At 37.7% G+C, this 14,598-nt stretch overlaps 1 protein-coding gene across 1 annotated transcript in view; it reads left to right on the forward strand.

Moving 5' to 3' along the window:
- crhr2.S (corticotropin releasing hormone receptor 2 S homeolog) overlaps window positions 1-14,598 on the forward strand; it is a 147,178-nt gene that overhangs the window by 39,062 nt on the left and 93,518 nt on the right. The window contains exon 2 of the mRNA XM_018268553.2: window positions 3,931-4,024. Coding sequence (XP_018124042.2) covers window positions 3,931-4,024 — 94 coding nt within the window. The remainder of the gene's footprint in view (window positions 1-3,930; window positions 4,025-14,598) is intronic.

Here is a 14,598-nt window from a genome sequence, read left to right on the forward strand (position 1 = left end):
TATGTGACCTGTTATCCAGAATGCTCAGGATCTGGGGGTTTTTTTTCGGATAACAGATCTTTCTGTAATTGGGATCTTACCTTAACTGTACTAGACATAAACCCATTAAATTAATAAACCCAATAGGTTGGTTTTGCTTCCAATAAGGATTAATTATATCTTAGTTGGGATCAAGTACAAGCTACTGGTTTATTATTACACAGAAAAAGGGAAACAATGTAAACATTCAATAAACCAGTTAAGTTTCCAATAAAGATTAATGATATCAATATTTATAAATACGGGTATGGGCTCCGTTATCCACAAACCCGTTGTACAGAAAAGCTCAGAATTACAGAAAGGCCATCTCCTTTTCCTGGTGCAAACGTGGAGAAAATACATTTGTTTCCTCCATGTAAACACTAGTTTAATTCAATAACAGGTGAACCACTGTATAGGTATGGGATCTATTATCCAGAAAGTTCCACATTACGGAAAGACCATCTCCCATCAACTCAATTTTATCCAAACAATCCAAATTTTTAAAAATGATTTCCTTTCCCTGTGTAACAATGAAACATTTCAAAGTAGACTTAATATTTGAAAATCCAATTTAGGGAAATATCTGTTATCCGGAAAACCCTAGGATAACAGGTCCTATATCTGTATATTCATTATATCTTAGTTTCGATCAAGGTACTGTTTAATTATTACAGAGGGAAAAAAGGAAATTTTTTTTTCAAGATTTGTATTAGATGGTAATCTATGAGAGACGGCCTTTACATAATACGGAGTTTTCTGGGTAACGGATCCCATACTTGTACATAGAAGACCCTATCAACCTATGGCTTTTGCAGGTTCAGCAACACAAATATGAGGTGCTACTGTTGCAATCTTTCAGCAGCATCAAGACAAGTTGACCTTCTAGTTGTTCCCTGAGATTTTTACACTAGTTCTGGTATTTAAGCCACAATGAAAATAAATGGAAAATATCAGTTTTGGCTGTGATTGAATTTTTATTGCCTCCACTAACCCATTCATGATTTTTCATGAACACATATCAACTTGAGGGATAAATGCAGTTGTGTTTAGTCGCAACTAGTGATGGGCGAATTTGTCCCGTTTCGCTTCCCCAAAAAATCCGTGAATTTCCCACAAAATTTTGACACTCGCATCAATTTTGGTGCCGGTGTTAAAATAATGTTGACGTGCGGTTTTGACACAAGCGACTTTTCTGACGACCATCAAAAATTTTATATCGCTGCCACAGTTACGCAAATGTATTCACCGAAAGGGTAGAAATTCGCTGCAAATTTGCGCCTGGCAAATTTATTCGCCCATCACTTTGTCGTTTTTTTTTTTTGTTGCAGCAAATTTTTTTTTGCGGTGGATTTTTGCTGCAGTTTCACTAAACAATTTACAGATGTCGAATTGCTAAATTTTGCTGCGACTCCATGCCTGCCGAAAAAATGTACTCATCACTATTGTAGAGCTAGAGAATGGTACCAAAAGCCAATGAGCATGAAGCATTGAAGTGTATGAAAGAATTATTATATTAATGGTACAAGCTACTCTCTTACTTTGAGACCTGCTGAATGATTTGTGGAGATTAACTGGCTTCCCCCTGTTGCTGAAAGATGCTGTAAGTTACTTTAGGGTAGAACTCCACAAGCGTTTTTCGTCGGTTCGACAACCCCAACAAAACGCACGTGACGGATGGATGTCGGATGGAGTCGCACGCGTCAAGATATAATTGGACTGAATGAAAAGTTGGAGGTACCAACGACACGGTCCGACTGACGGATGAAGACGCAGCTTTCTGCATCCACATCCAACAGTTGTGTTGCATCGGATATAATGTAGTTTTTACCTGCGACTTTTCATTCAGTCCAATTAGAATCTTGACGCCTGCGTCTCCATCGCGTGCGTTTTGTCGTTGGATGTCGATCTGATGAAAAACGCTCGTGGAGTTCTACCCTTAAAAACATTACAGGCCCAGGAATAGGAGAGTAAATGGTCTCAAGTAAATATTGTGGAAAGCTGGTGCCAACCCAACGCAACTGAAGGTCCACCAGATGTTGATGACTTACAATTTACAGCATTGTTACCAGGGTATCCTGGGAGTTGTAGTTCAAAACCACTCGAGAACTGTTGGCTGCCAAAGCCTTACGTACAGAGGAAGCAGACCCTGCAGTTGCAGGGGGACCCAGGAGTGTAGGGGCCCTGGTGATGCCCTAATTCAGTGATCCCCAACCAGTAGCTCGTGAGCAACATGTTACTCACCAACCCCTTGGATGTTGCTCCCAGTGGCCTCAAAGCAGGTGCTTATTTTTGAATTCCAGGCTTGGAGGCAAGTTTTGGTAGAATAAAAACCAGATGTAATGCCAAACAGAGTCTCCTGTAGGCTGCCAGTCCTCATAGGGGCCACCAATAGCCAATCACAGTCCTAATTTGGCACCACCAGGACCTATTTTCATGCTTGTTTTGCTCCCCAACTCTTTTTACATTTGAATGTGGCTCACAGGTAACCCTGCCCTAATTAATGAGCAATTTTAATTTATCTTGATAGGCTAGGCCAACTTATCAATATTTTGGAGCCCTAAATTGAATTTGCTTTGGGGGCCCCGTAGCATCTAATTACGCCACTGTCAGCTGTGCAAACCCATTTAACATCCAGCTCATATGAACGCATTTACAGTATATTCTGTTTATTTACAGCGCCATGCAAATTATGAGGGGATTTGATACTGTGAACAAGGAACATTCCTTCCCTGTATATTTGCATTTAGACACATGGGTGGGAATTGGTCTTTATTTAAAAAAAAATGGCAGCTACGAAATAAAATACAAAAACAAAGGGAAAAAAAATCACGTCAAAACATTTCCAAAAGAAAAACATCAAATTGCAATATTTACATTTTCCCATAGTTTTACATATTCCTCAGAGGTCCTCAATTATTCCGTCTTGAGAAAAAGAATTCCTAGCATTCGCAATATCTTTCGGCAGAATCTACTGTAATTCCTGAACGGTTGACCTGACATTTGTCACAAAGGAAATCTTAATTTAATTATTATTATTAAATACACCCCCAAAAAAAATCCCAAAACCGACACCCCACGTGAAAACCTCGGAATAACTTAATTTTTAAGCAGAAAACCATCCTCAATTTGTATTCAATTTGTATTCAAAAACCAAAAATTGATCCTGGGTCCATAATCCCACAGACAACTTCTATCCACAAAATTGGAATAGCTGTAAGATTATCTTTTCACAAACAATATTCCATAAAAAAAAGCGGAGTAGAAAAAAACTCATTCTCCAAGGGGCTGAATTCAACTGAATAATTCGAAGAGGCTGCTTTACTAATATTTAAGATTGCAAGTTCAAGGCAAGCCCCTGCTTATCACCCCAATAGCCCCCTTCCACTTGGCACAAAAAAAAATGTCTGGTTATGGAATAAAACTTAAATATTGTCTTCAGTTTTGGAAAACTTGCCTGCAAAGGAATTCAAGCACACAAGACATACATACAGAACGATCGCAAAGAATTCAAGCCAAACTAAAACTTAGCACTTAAAGGATAAGTAAACCTTTAAAATAAGTGAATGTAAAATTGATGAGGGGGCTATTCTAAGCACGTTTGCAATCTACATTCATTATTTATTTGTTTTTAAATCCAAGATATTAAAGGATACGTGTACTGTTAATATAAATGAATTGTGTTACAACAGCGCCACCTGCTGGTCATTTTCCCACCAGTCTGACCAGCAAGTAGTCAAGGAAGAAATTGTCAGGAGAAAGAAAGAGGCTGCTCTGATGTTCTTCTGCTTAGGACAAATTTGAGAGATTTCTAATTTTTGTTAAAGCAGAACTTTCTGGATTCTGTTATGACTCACATTAATAGATTCAACTCTTAAGATTTCACCTTACTTTTTTTTCTTTCCTTGTCAGACAATTATTCGTGGAACGTGCTCTGAAAACCTTTCTTTGACTGCCCTGTTGGAGAGGTACTGTGAGGCTCTGTCTGCTCTCTATAACATCACAGGTAACATCACTGCATCACTACTTTCCTGGGTGTTTATCTTATGTTATAAATACATCAAGGTACAGGTATGGAACCTGTTATCCAGAATGCTCGGGCCTGGGATTTTCCAGATAACAGATGTTTCTGTAATTTAGATCTTCAAACCACTAGAAAATAATTTAAACTTTAAATAAACCCAATAGGCTGGTTTTGACTCCAATAAGGATTAATTATATCTTAGTTGGGATCAAGTACAAGTTACTGTTTTATTATTACAAACAAAAAGGACATTTTTAAAAATCTGGATTATTTGGATTAAATGGAGTCTATGAAAAATAGCCTTTCCGTAATTTGGAGCTGTCTGGACAATGGATTTCTGGATAACAGATCCCATACCTCTGCAGTTCACCTGGTATTGAATAAAGACTAGTGTTTACATGGAGGAAACCAATGTATTTTCTCCACATTTGCACCAGCAAAAGGTTGTTTGTCTATTATCCAAGGTGTTATTTTAGACTTTTTATGTTGAACCAAATATTCAATAATGAAGATACTGTAGGTGCCACCAGGTTCCATCTTGGTAACCAAAAAGGGCTTCATAAGAAGTTGGAGGGGTTTGGGCAGATGGAACAATGGCTTAAACTGGTTAGGAAACACTTGTCTGGTAAATTATAGACTAACACACAAAAATACAGTTGGAGGGTATGAATCTAGAACAGTGAACCCCAACCAGTTGCTCATGAGTAACATGTTGCTCTCCAAACCCTTGGATGTTGCTCCCAGTGACCTCAAAGCAGGTTCTTATTTTTGAATACCAAGCTTGGCAAGTTTTTACTGAATAAAAACCAGATGTACCAAATGGCCAATCACAGTCCTTATTATGCACCACCCAGTAACTATTTTTTATGGTTGTGTTCCCCTCCAACACAGAACATCTGAATGTTACCTTTGGGTAAAAAAGGTTGGGGACCCCTGATCTAGAATTGGATGCCTTACTATTACATGCAAAGTAAAGCTTTCTGAAATCAGAAGGTATTTACTTGTCTCATGCCATACACACAGCACTGCCTAGATACCAAAATAAGAGTTTTGATTCTCCCATAAGGCATCATGGGCGGAGACATGCAAATCACTCCTTTATGTCCCTTTGGCCAACTATGAATCCAGAACCGCTGGTTGAAACTGGTGAAGCACATGGAGGAATGATAAGCTGTACAACGCTAATCATGGAAATTGTGTAGATATTTCCCTTTGAGCTGTTAGCTGGAATCCCCTGAGAACCTCTCAATCTGCTGTAATATTTTATTTCCTAAACTAATGGCAAACTAAATTACGACAAGATGGGGATTGTAGTTGTAGTGGTATGAAGGCACACGTTGGAGATCGCTGGTACAGAATCTAAAGCAGGGGGCCCCAACCTTACCACATTCAAGGTGTTGGGGAGCAACACTAGCATGAAAAAAGATCCAGGGGTGCCATATAAGAACTATAACTGACTATTTGGCAGCCCCTATGTGGATTGTCATCCTACATAAAGCTCTGTTCGTCATTCCACTGGGATTTTTATGCAATCAAAATGTGCCTCTCCAAATCAGAAATTCAAAAATAAGCTCCTGCTTTGAGGCCACTGGGAGTAACAGCCAAGGGGTTGATGAGCAAAATGTTACTCCAGAGCCACTGGTGGGGAAAAACTGATCTAAAGCATATCTGCAATTGAAAAATGGGTTGTGTGGTCTATGCACATGCTGAGGTACAGCCTGATACAGTCCAAATTCACCCGAAACCTTTCTAATTTTTGAAATTTGGCTGAATCAGAGACTGTCCTACCTATATATAAAGATAGTATGTTGATTTCTATGTTTAAAAGTGCAACTATATTGGTTTGTATAGACATGTACGGTTACTTTAAGTGAATGAGATGTGTTGCTTATGGTCTAAATCAAAAAGAGAAGAACCTCAGGTCTCTAGCTGTTGGTGGGAAGCTGGGAGTTGCCAATCAGGAAGGTCATTTATCAACAAAATGCAACAAGGTGCCCCTTGGCCCTAGCCAATAGCACAAAGGGATGAAGTAAAGAGAGCACAATAATTTATATACGCACTATCCATGCATGCACATACATTTTCCACATCATTTCCCCAGCCCCTAAAGCTTCGGCTACAACTCTGTGCAGGGCATGTGACTGGTTTACTTGCCTATCGTGGTCTCGATCTGCGTGACCTTATCTAAGCAAGGTTGCCACTGGCACGCACACACAATAATTGCAAGAGTAGCACAGCTCCCATTGACTTCTAGAAGACCTCAACAACTTTTACTTGGCAAATTTTTGTATTGGAGGTCTTCTTGGCTTGTGCAATTATGGAATTTTTAAGAAATATAGAAAAAATTAATTTTTCATGATTTGTGGAAAAAAATAGAAATTTGATTGTGATATGTTTATTGATAACTGATATGAATTTAGAACTGGAAGCAGCATGACAAGGATGTTAAAGACAAACATTTGTGTAACCAGGTGTCTTAGTGATGGGCAGGACAATGACACTGCCCCTACATCATGGGAGTAATCGAGATCTTTCTCTTTCTCAAGATGGACATCTGTATCTCTAACCCACAGTTAATTCTCCCGGTTCATTCTGTCTCCCATGAGGCCTTTAACCTTGTTATTTGCCCACAGTTCATACAATCTCATCAGATCTTTACTCCATAGTTCATTCATCTCATTTCTTCTCTCTCCCGGAGATGCCATTCATTTAATCATTGTGTTCTTTACTCCATAAATAAGTGCGGCCAACAGCCAGTCATCAGCAAATCTACTTAGTTCCTTCTCCCACAGTCTGTATAACCTCATCAGTGCACTCTGTCTGTAAGAAAATACCTATTAATAAGGCAAATAATCCATGTAATGTAATTCATTCCCTATTGGCTGGTGCAGTTACCCTATTCTCACTGTCTCCTTACCCTGTTCCTCTAAATCTTATTGTCACTCAATAGAATCCATGTTGTTTCCCTGCTCTCCACAGTCATTCTGTATGTTACAAACTAAACTTCATTCCATGCAGATCAACATATGGTACCTGCCTCCCGGAATTAATATAGTATGTGTATATGTGTGTGCTATAAAGTATATATTACACAGTCAAGTATACTCTGTACACTGTCTACAGCCTAAACGGACTGTGAAAAAAATGTGGTTATAGTTAAATCAGAATTCCGGTATAAGTTCCAGTGCTTATCTCTATAGAAGCAGAGTGCAAAAGTGAACATCTTGAATACTCAATAGATTCCACGAATTTCACATCTAAAAGTATAAAACTGTCCTTATGAGTTTAATAATGTGTGTGTCTGAGATCCACTTTTGAAGATTCGCATTATATTACCCCTTGTGCCTTTATATGGTCACAGAACCCCTCAGTGACTTCTAATATCCTTATTATTTACAGTAGGGGGTACATTATCCCTTATAATACATGAGTGATACTCAGAGTTCCCTGTATAACTCAGCCTGCAGCCTTGTGTCTTTATATGGTCACAGAACAACCCCTCAGTGACTGCTAATATCCTTATCATTTACAGTAGGGGGTACATTATCCCTTATAATACATGAGTGATACTCAGAGTTCCCTGTATAACTCAGCCTGCAGCCTTGTGTCTTTATATGGTCACAGAACAACCCCTCAGTGACTTCTAATATCCTTATCATTTACAGTAGGGGTACATTATACCTTATAATACATGAGTGATACTCAGAGTTCCCTGTATAACTCAGCCTGCAGCCTTGTGCCTTTATATGGTCACAGAACAACCCCTCAGTGACTTCTAATATCCTTATCATTTACAGTAGGGGGTACATTATCCCTTATAATACATGAGTGATACTCAGAGTTCCCTGTATAACTCAGCCTGCAGCCTTGTGACTTTATATGGTCACAGAACAACCCCTCAGTGACTTCTAATATCCTTATCATTTACAGTAGGGGGAACATTATCCCTTATAATACATGAGTGATACTCAGAGTTCCCTGTATAACTCAGCCTGCAGCCTTGTGCCTTTATATGGTCACAGAACAACCCCTCAGTGACTTCTAATATCCTTATCATTTACAGTAGGGGGTACATTATCCCTAATAAAACACGTCATTTTTATTTTCTTAATATTGCATTTCTTTAAGATTTACCTGTTGAAGATTTTTATAGACTTGGGTGGACATTTACAGAAGAAGTTGAATTTGGAGTATTATGTTAAATGAGCCCACTGGCCAAGTGGTCAGCACTTTTTACTGCATGGCCAGATAGTATTGAACGTTTTGTTGAGTTGATGGCCCAAACCAGTGAACTTTAACTAAAAGACAGGCTACTCTCGTTCCATATCTGCCAATGCACCACAATCCACATTCACCATGATCCCCAGAAGTGACAAGACAGATCCTTTATTATTGACCAACTATGAGTTGCAGTTGGACATGCAGGAGATATATCATGAAAATATCCAAGATATCCATATATTTTATTTATGACCAGCCCCCAAGTGACCCCTCTGATGTTGGGGGCACAGGAACCTGTCAGCCCTACCTTTTTAGATGGTCATGGCAGCCAATGAGATGTTACTGGTCAGATCTATGGAACTGAAATGGTAACTATCGGCTGGTTGTTATATAATGGGGCCTTCCCATAACCCGACAGCTTGTGTAGTATGATAGATTAGTCAGCAAAGGGGCTTGTATCTGGGAAATGAGAAATATGAACAAACAGACATTTCCTGTATGTACAATTCTCACAGGCCCCTAATTATTTACGTGCTGAACACAAACAGTTTTTGGATCGCTCCTCGCCCGCAGTATGGAAATTTTGTTGTAATTAACATTAAATATGACTGAATCTGTTAAATTCCTGGCAGCAGAAATTAGCAGCGTGGCAATGCAATTCCGAAAAACTCAACCACATACAGGCGACTCTGTGCCGTTAATGTTACTAATTAGCGCCGACTGAATGACCGCATTGATGCATATGGAACCTTCCTGTTTATCACTTACTCATAACAAATACGTTGTGTTCACAGGGAAAATATTGGCCCCTGTCTCATCCCCACAGAAAAGCTGCACACAAATAAATATATATCAGGGTAATCTAAATGTAATGCCCTTGCCAACCCAAAGGAATGACTTAGAAAGCGTTTTATGGGATTTTAATGTACATAAGCACTTCACATTACATGGAATTTTATGTTAATGCCTATTTTTAGCTGATGAAGTACAAGCCTAGCCACTGTGTAAACTCCTTGCATAGGGCTGCTGTGTGCAAGTCTAAATAAAACAGCTTGATGAGAGTGAAGAAATGCTTTACTGGTCGTGTCCATTTTTAGCTCCAGATCTTGCAACTCTTCCTTCTGCCACTTCTGCAGGTGTAATTTTGGCTTACGTTGCATGAATATGTGTGTCTTTGGAAAAGAAGAAGCAGCAGAGAGTTGCATTGATGCACAGGCTCTTTATTGGGTGAGGGTAGGCAGTTGGCATGATGATTGGTCTCCTGCGACCAATTCAAAGCCATCTCTACCATACAAGTATAAAACTCAACTTTATGGACGTTTTTATACAGTCTTATTCCAATGTTCAACCAAATGCTGCAGGTCCATTTGGAGAAGCCCCATGTCACAGTGTTGTAGGTGGTTATTGAGGATTCAGTGTCTTCCAGTGCTCACTGATCTGCCTGGTGGTTGGAGATCAGCTAGTGTTGGACTGGGGCTCATTGGAAAAGAGTAGATCACAGATTTTGGGTTGAAGACCCCTTTGTAGTGTTTGATTTGGTTAAGCTTCCTAATCTCATATGGGGAAAGGTGGTGGCTAAAGTCATCCTATTATAGATCTAAGGGCATCCAAAATAGCATTCACCCTACATTTCACCATTACTGGTTTCCTAATACCCCCAACAACATGGGTAGTCAGGCACAAAGTGCCACAAAAAGATCTTTATTCAAAGCTAAATTAAAACGGTCAACATCTCCATCCATGTATCTCCAGGATGGATAGAGATGTTGACTGCTTAAAGAGATACCATTTTTTACACCTATTCTAATATTGCCTTTCAAAGCTACTTATAACTTTGCCATAAAGTATTTGCACAATGCTTTTTATTACTGATGCCCCATGTTCCTCTAGGAGGGGGCTGCCATGTTTGTGCAGCATGAGTCCGTTAGCATTTAAAACTTTAACTGACATGCTGAGATGGGACAGTCAAGTCGGCAAAACAGTCAGGTTTCGAAATTTCAACGAACAATTACTTCCGAAAACAAACCTCTCAGCAAAAAACGATCAACAGGATCTATAGGTAACTTTTATTACTACAGCACCACCTGCTGGTCACTTTTGGACCAGTCTGACCACCAAGTAGTCAAGGAGAAAGTAAGAGGCTGCTCTGACGGCTTAGGAAACAATTAGAAACCTTTCTCAAATCTTTCCTAAGCAGAAGAACATCAGAGCAGCCTCTTTCTTTCTCCTTGACTACTTGGTGGTCAGACTGGTCCAAAAGTGACCAGCAGGTGGTGCTGTAGTAACAAAATTCATTCATATTAACAGTACATGTATCCTTTAATATCTTGGAATTAAAAAAATAAATAATGAATGTACATTGCAAAGGTTCTTAGAACAGCACTCCCGTCAATTTTACATTCACTTATTTTTAAGGTTTACTTATTCAATAATGTGCCTGACTGCTCATGTTCGTTACTGTTTCTATATTTTGGTCTTTTGAGGGCCCTTTCTCTGTATCTGGTTTATATATTCATGATAGCCCCCCATTTAGTATCATAGCCACCCTAGAAAATGATTGTCTTTGACCCGGGCCCCACAAGTACTTCCCTTTCTTCTCTCTTCCCTTCTTCTTATACAATGTTATTTTCTTCTCTCTTCTGTCATTCACTTTTCCTTTCTGACTGATATTTCTCTCCCTCATTTCCATATGTCAGTTTTCCCTCTCCATTTTCCTCCCTGTGGACTTCTCTTTACCTTCTTCTTTACTCTTTTCTCTGCTTTGTTACTTTTTTACTTGTATTTATTGTTTCAGCTCTATCATCTCCAGGGGGTTTGTGAAGGTTAGCACCTAGGAGTTCAGCCTGTGATTACGCTCTTACTGTATTTACATTTTTATAGACAAGACAAACGTTGCTAGAAATGATCGGAATGACCTCAAAGCAAATCTGTTCCCCAGCAGTTCTCAGGGGATAGACGCAGCCTAAAGAAAGAAGAAAAGACTAAAAGAAGCTGTGAATATCCTTCCACTTAAATAATCCTTTATTTGCCACGACAGAGCTATCAAACTTAATTCCAAGGCCAAATGAGAGTGGAAATCAGCTCTTCTCTTTGGTGTGTGTTTGAGTTACCTTTATTTATTCTTGTTTTGCAGTGTTGATTGAGTTTAAGAGAAAAAAAAATGACTTTTTTTTCAAAGGCCATTAATTAAAAACAATATCAGGCGGATATTTTGCATTGATACTGACAGAGGTTGGTGGGAAATCACTCTCTAATTGTTTTGTTTGCTATTGAATGGCACAGAACACTGATGACGACTGATTAACTGCATGAAACCTAAAAAAATACTTTTTACTAAACTCTAGCAATTTAATATCTCAATTTAAGAGAAATATATCATATTTGATGAAGCTAAGCACCAAAGCACAATCAATGCTTTACACAACACCTTGTGGTTTTACGTATAGGATTACCAAAGACAAGGCCCAAATTGCAGGGCATGAGAATCCAATTTTTGTTTTCTCATAATAAAAGAAATTAAAGTTTTAGCACATTTGAATACATTACAGAGAACCTAAGGGCACACACAGACAATGCTTTCAATAACAATTACAATAACTCTAAAACCACAAAAAATTTTTGAATGTGAAGTGAATGTGAAATGGACAACTTCTTTGATTTGTATTTTCTTTTATTATGTGCCGGAAAAACTCAGCCCGTACCTGATCCTAATCTGCACCCAGCCCTAACCTACAAAATTGTTGAAGGTCCCACACATGACCAATATCCACGTCTTCTTGCTCTCTACACTACTTCTGTGTATACTTCTGGTTCCAAGACAGAGTCTTTGAGAACAGTGGAGGAAAGTACTTCCCCAGTTTCACCCGTACCCAACCCTAACCTTCAAAGGTTGGCCACACTTCAACCCAAAACTGCCCAACTGGTGGTCAACCCATGGGTCACAGAAGGTTTCATGTCAACCCCACATCACTAGTAGACATATATGCAAAGCCTACAATGTGTATATTGACCTGGTAATAAAACATGATAAGGGTCATTTACCTTCCCCGGGGCCCTAGTGCAGGAGAGCTAAAGGGCACAAATGTATGTCCCTAGTGATCATCTACAGAGCACTCGCACTTGACAGCCACAGTAGAAGGAACAGCTTAGCCCTATCCTTACTATCTGCCTTAGGGTAGATGTAAATGGTGCACAAGCTAGCAGTAGTGATGAGTGAATTTTTTTCACCAGGCATGGATTCACGGCGAAGTTCTGCACTTTGGCATCTGCAAATTTTTCATGAAAACTGCAGAAAAAATCTGCCTCAAAAAAATGTTATCGCAACAAAAAAGTTGACCAAGACAAAATTATTGCCAAGACAAAAAAGTGACCATCAGAAAAAAAGCCAATTGACTTTAATGCATTTGGAGTGAGACAAAATTGTCGCGTGTGTAAAACATTTTGACACCTATTGACTTAATTTCATGTTTTGGGAATTTTTTACAAATTTTTACTCAGTTACGTGATTTTTTCGTCAAAGTGAAACATGCAGATTTGCTCATCACTAGCTAGGAGCAGATAGCAGATGGGTGGGGGGCCTACATCCTCACCCCTCTTAGATCAAGTGCAGACTGATGAATTCGATCGAGTGCTACTGACTAATGAACTCCAAAAAAAAAAGTAAAAGTGCACTTTACCCACTGCATGGGGCATTGTAAACATGTCTGGGTGTCTTATATGTATAACCTAAATGCATGGAACTATAACATTGTTATTGTTATTTAACCGGAAATATCTTTTTTATCACCATTCTGCTTCATTTTTTCATGCTTTCAGTGCCCTGAATTTTAAAGGATAAGTAAACATTTAAAACAAGTGAATGTAAACTTGGCGAGGGGGCTATTCTAAGCACTTTTGCAATGTACATTCATTATTTATTTGTTTTTAATTCCAATATATTAAGTGATACATGTACTGTTAATATGAATGAATTTTGTTACAACAGCGCCACCTGCTGGCCATTTTCTGACCATTCTGACCACCAAGTAGTCAAGGAAGAAGTTGCTCTGATGTTCTTCTGCTTAGGAAAAAATTAGAAACCTTTCTTAAAACATGTATGCTTTAATATCTTGGAATAAAAAAAAATAAAAAACGAATGTACGTTGCAAAAGTGCTGAGAATTGCACCCTTGTCAAGTTTACATTCACTTGTTTTAAATGTTTACTAATCCTTTAAAGTAGCAAATCGCTAAAAATTATATTCAGAAATATGTTTTCAATCCTACAATTCAAACTTTTTAATTAAATTATTATTGTTTCAATATTTCTTTTTAATTTTTTTATTTATAGAAATAATATGCTCCTCTGGCCCAACAGCTTACCGATAGAATGCTGTCTCTGCACATTTTTTCAATATTTGTTGGAAGTAATACAATATATGGTTCCCAGGGTAATAATAGTTTTTAAATTACAAACATCATTTTGTAACAAAATAAGTTTCATAATTAAACTGCCTTAGGTAGAAAAGGGATGAGAGATTTCTAAAATCATCTGCACCAATGTTAAAATTTATATTGCGAAACTCATTAATATTTAAACAAAAGTAGTGCCGGTGCTAAGGGGAGGAAAAATGTTGTTAAAACTGAAAGAAACAGTTTATTTTAGCACTGAAAAACCTAATTTATACCTACAAAAAGTCTGCTAATCCCTAAGAAATGTTATAAATTAAATTATATTTGGACTTGATAAAAATTTTAAAATAAATAATCGAAAATCATTTATATTTAATTTAATATTTCCTTATAAGGACTAAAAATGTATATCACCTTAAAGAAGTATATGTAATCAAAATTAATCAAGTCCTCTCTTGGATTAATAAAATAAATTGGAGCAAGACTTTTTAATGAAATTTGAATAGAAATGTATCAATTTTGCAATTTTTATGTAATCCACTTTCTATTATTTCATTTTTGTTTTCTGTTAATGGTCCTTTAATAACATTCTGGGGCAGAGTTTGTTGAAAAATGCCTTCATAATTATCAATTTGTTTTTCTTCCACTGAGGAATTCTTGTGCAAAATCATCGCTGATGTTTTGGTCCAAACATTTATCACCTTAACAAAGTATATGTGATTTAAATTAATCAATTCCTCTCTTATATTCTTCTTATATTGTTGTATTCGTTTTAAAATAATTGGGACAAGTGTTTAATACAATTTTAATAGAAATTGTATAAATTTTTGAGAAACAATTTATTTTACTTTCTATATTTTTCCCCTGTTGGTGGTTTTTAAAAAAAATTGTGGGGCTAATATTTTTTTAAAAACTCTTCTTTTTTTTAAGGGTGTAATGCTTACTG

The sequence above is a fragment of the Xenopus laevis genome, chromosome 6S, assembly GCF_017654675.1.
Source record: "Xenopus laevis strain J_2021 chromosome 6S, Xenopus_laevis_v10.1, whole genome shotgun sequence".
Lineage (NCBI taxonomy): Eukaryota > Metazoa > Chordata > Amphibia > Anura > Pipidae > Xenopus > Xenopus laevis.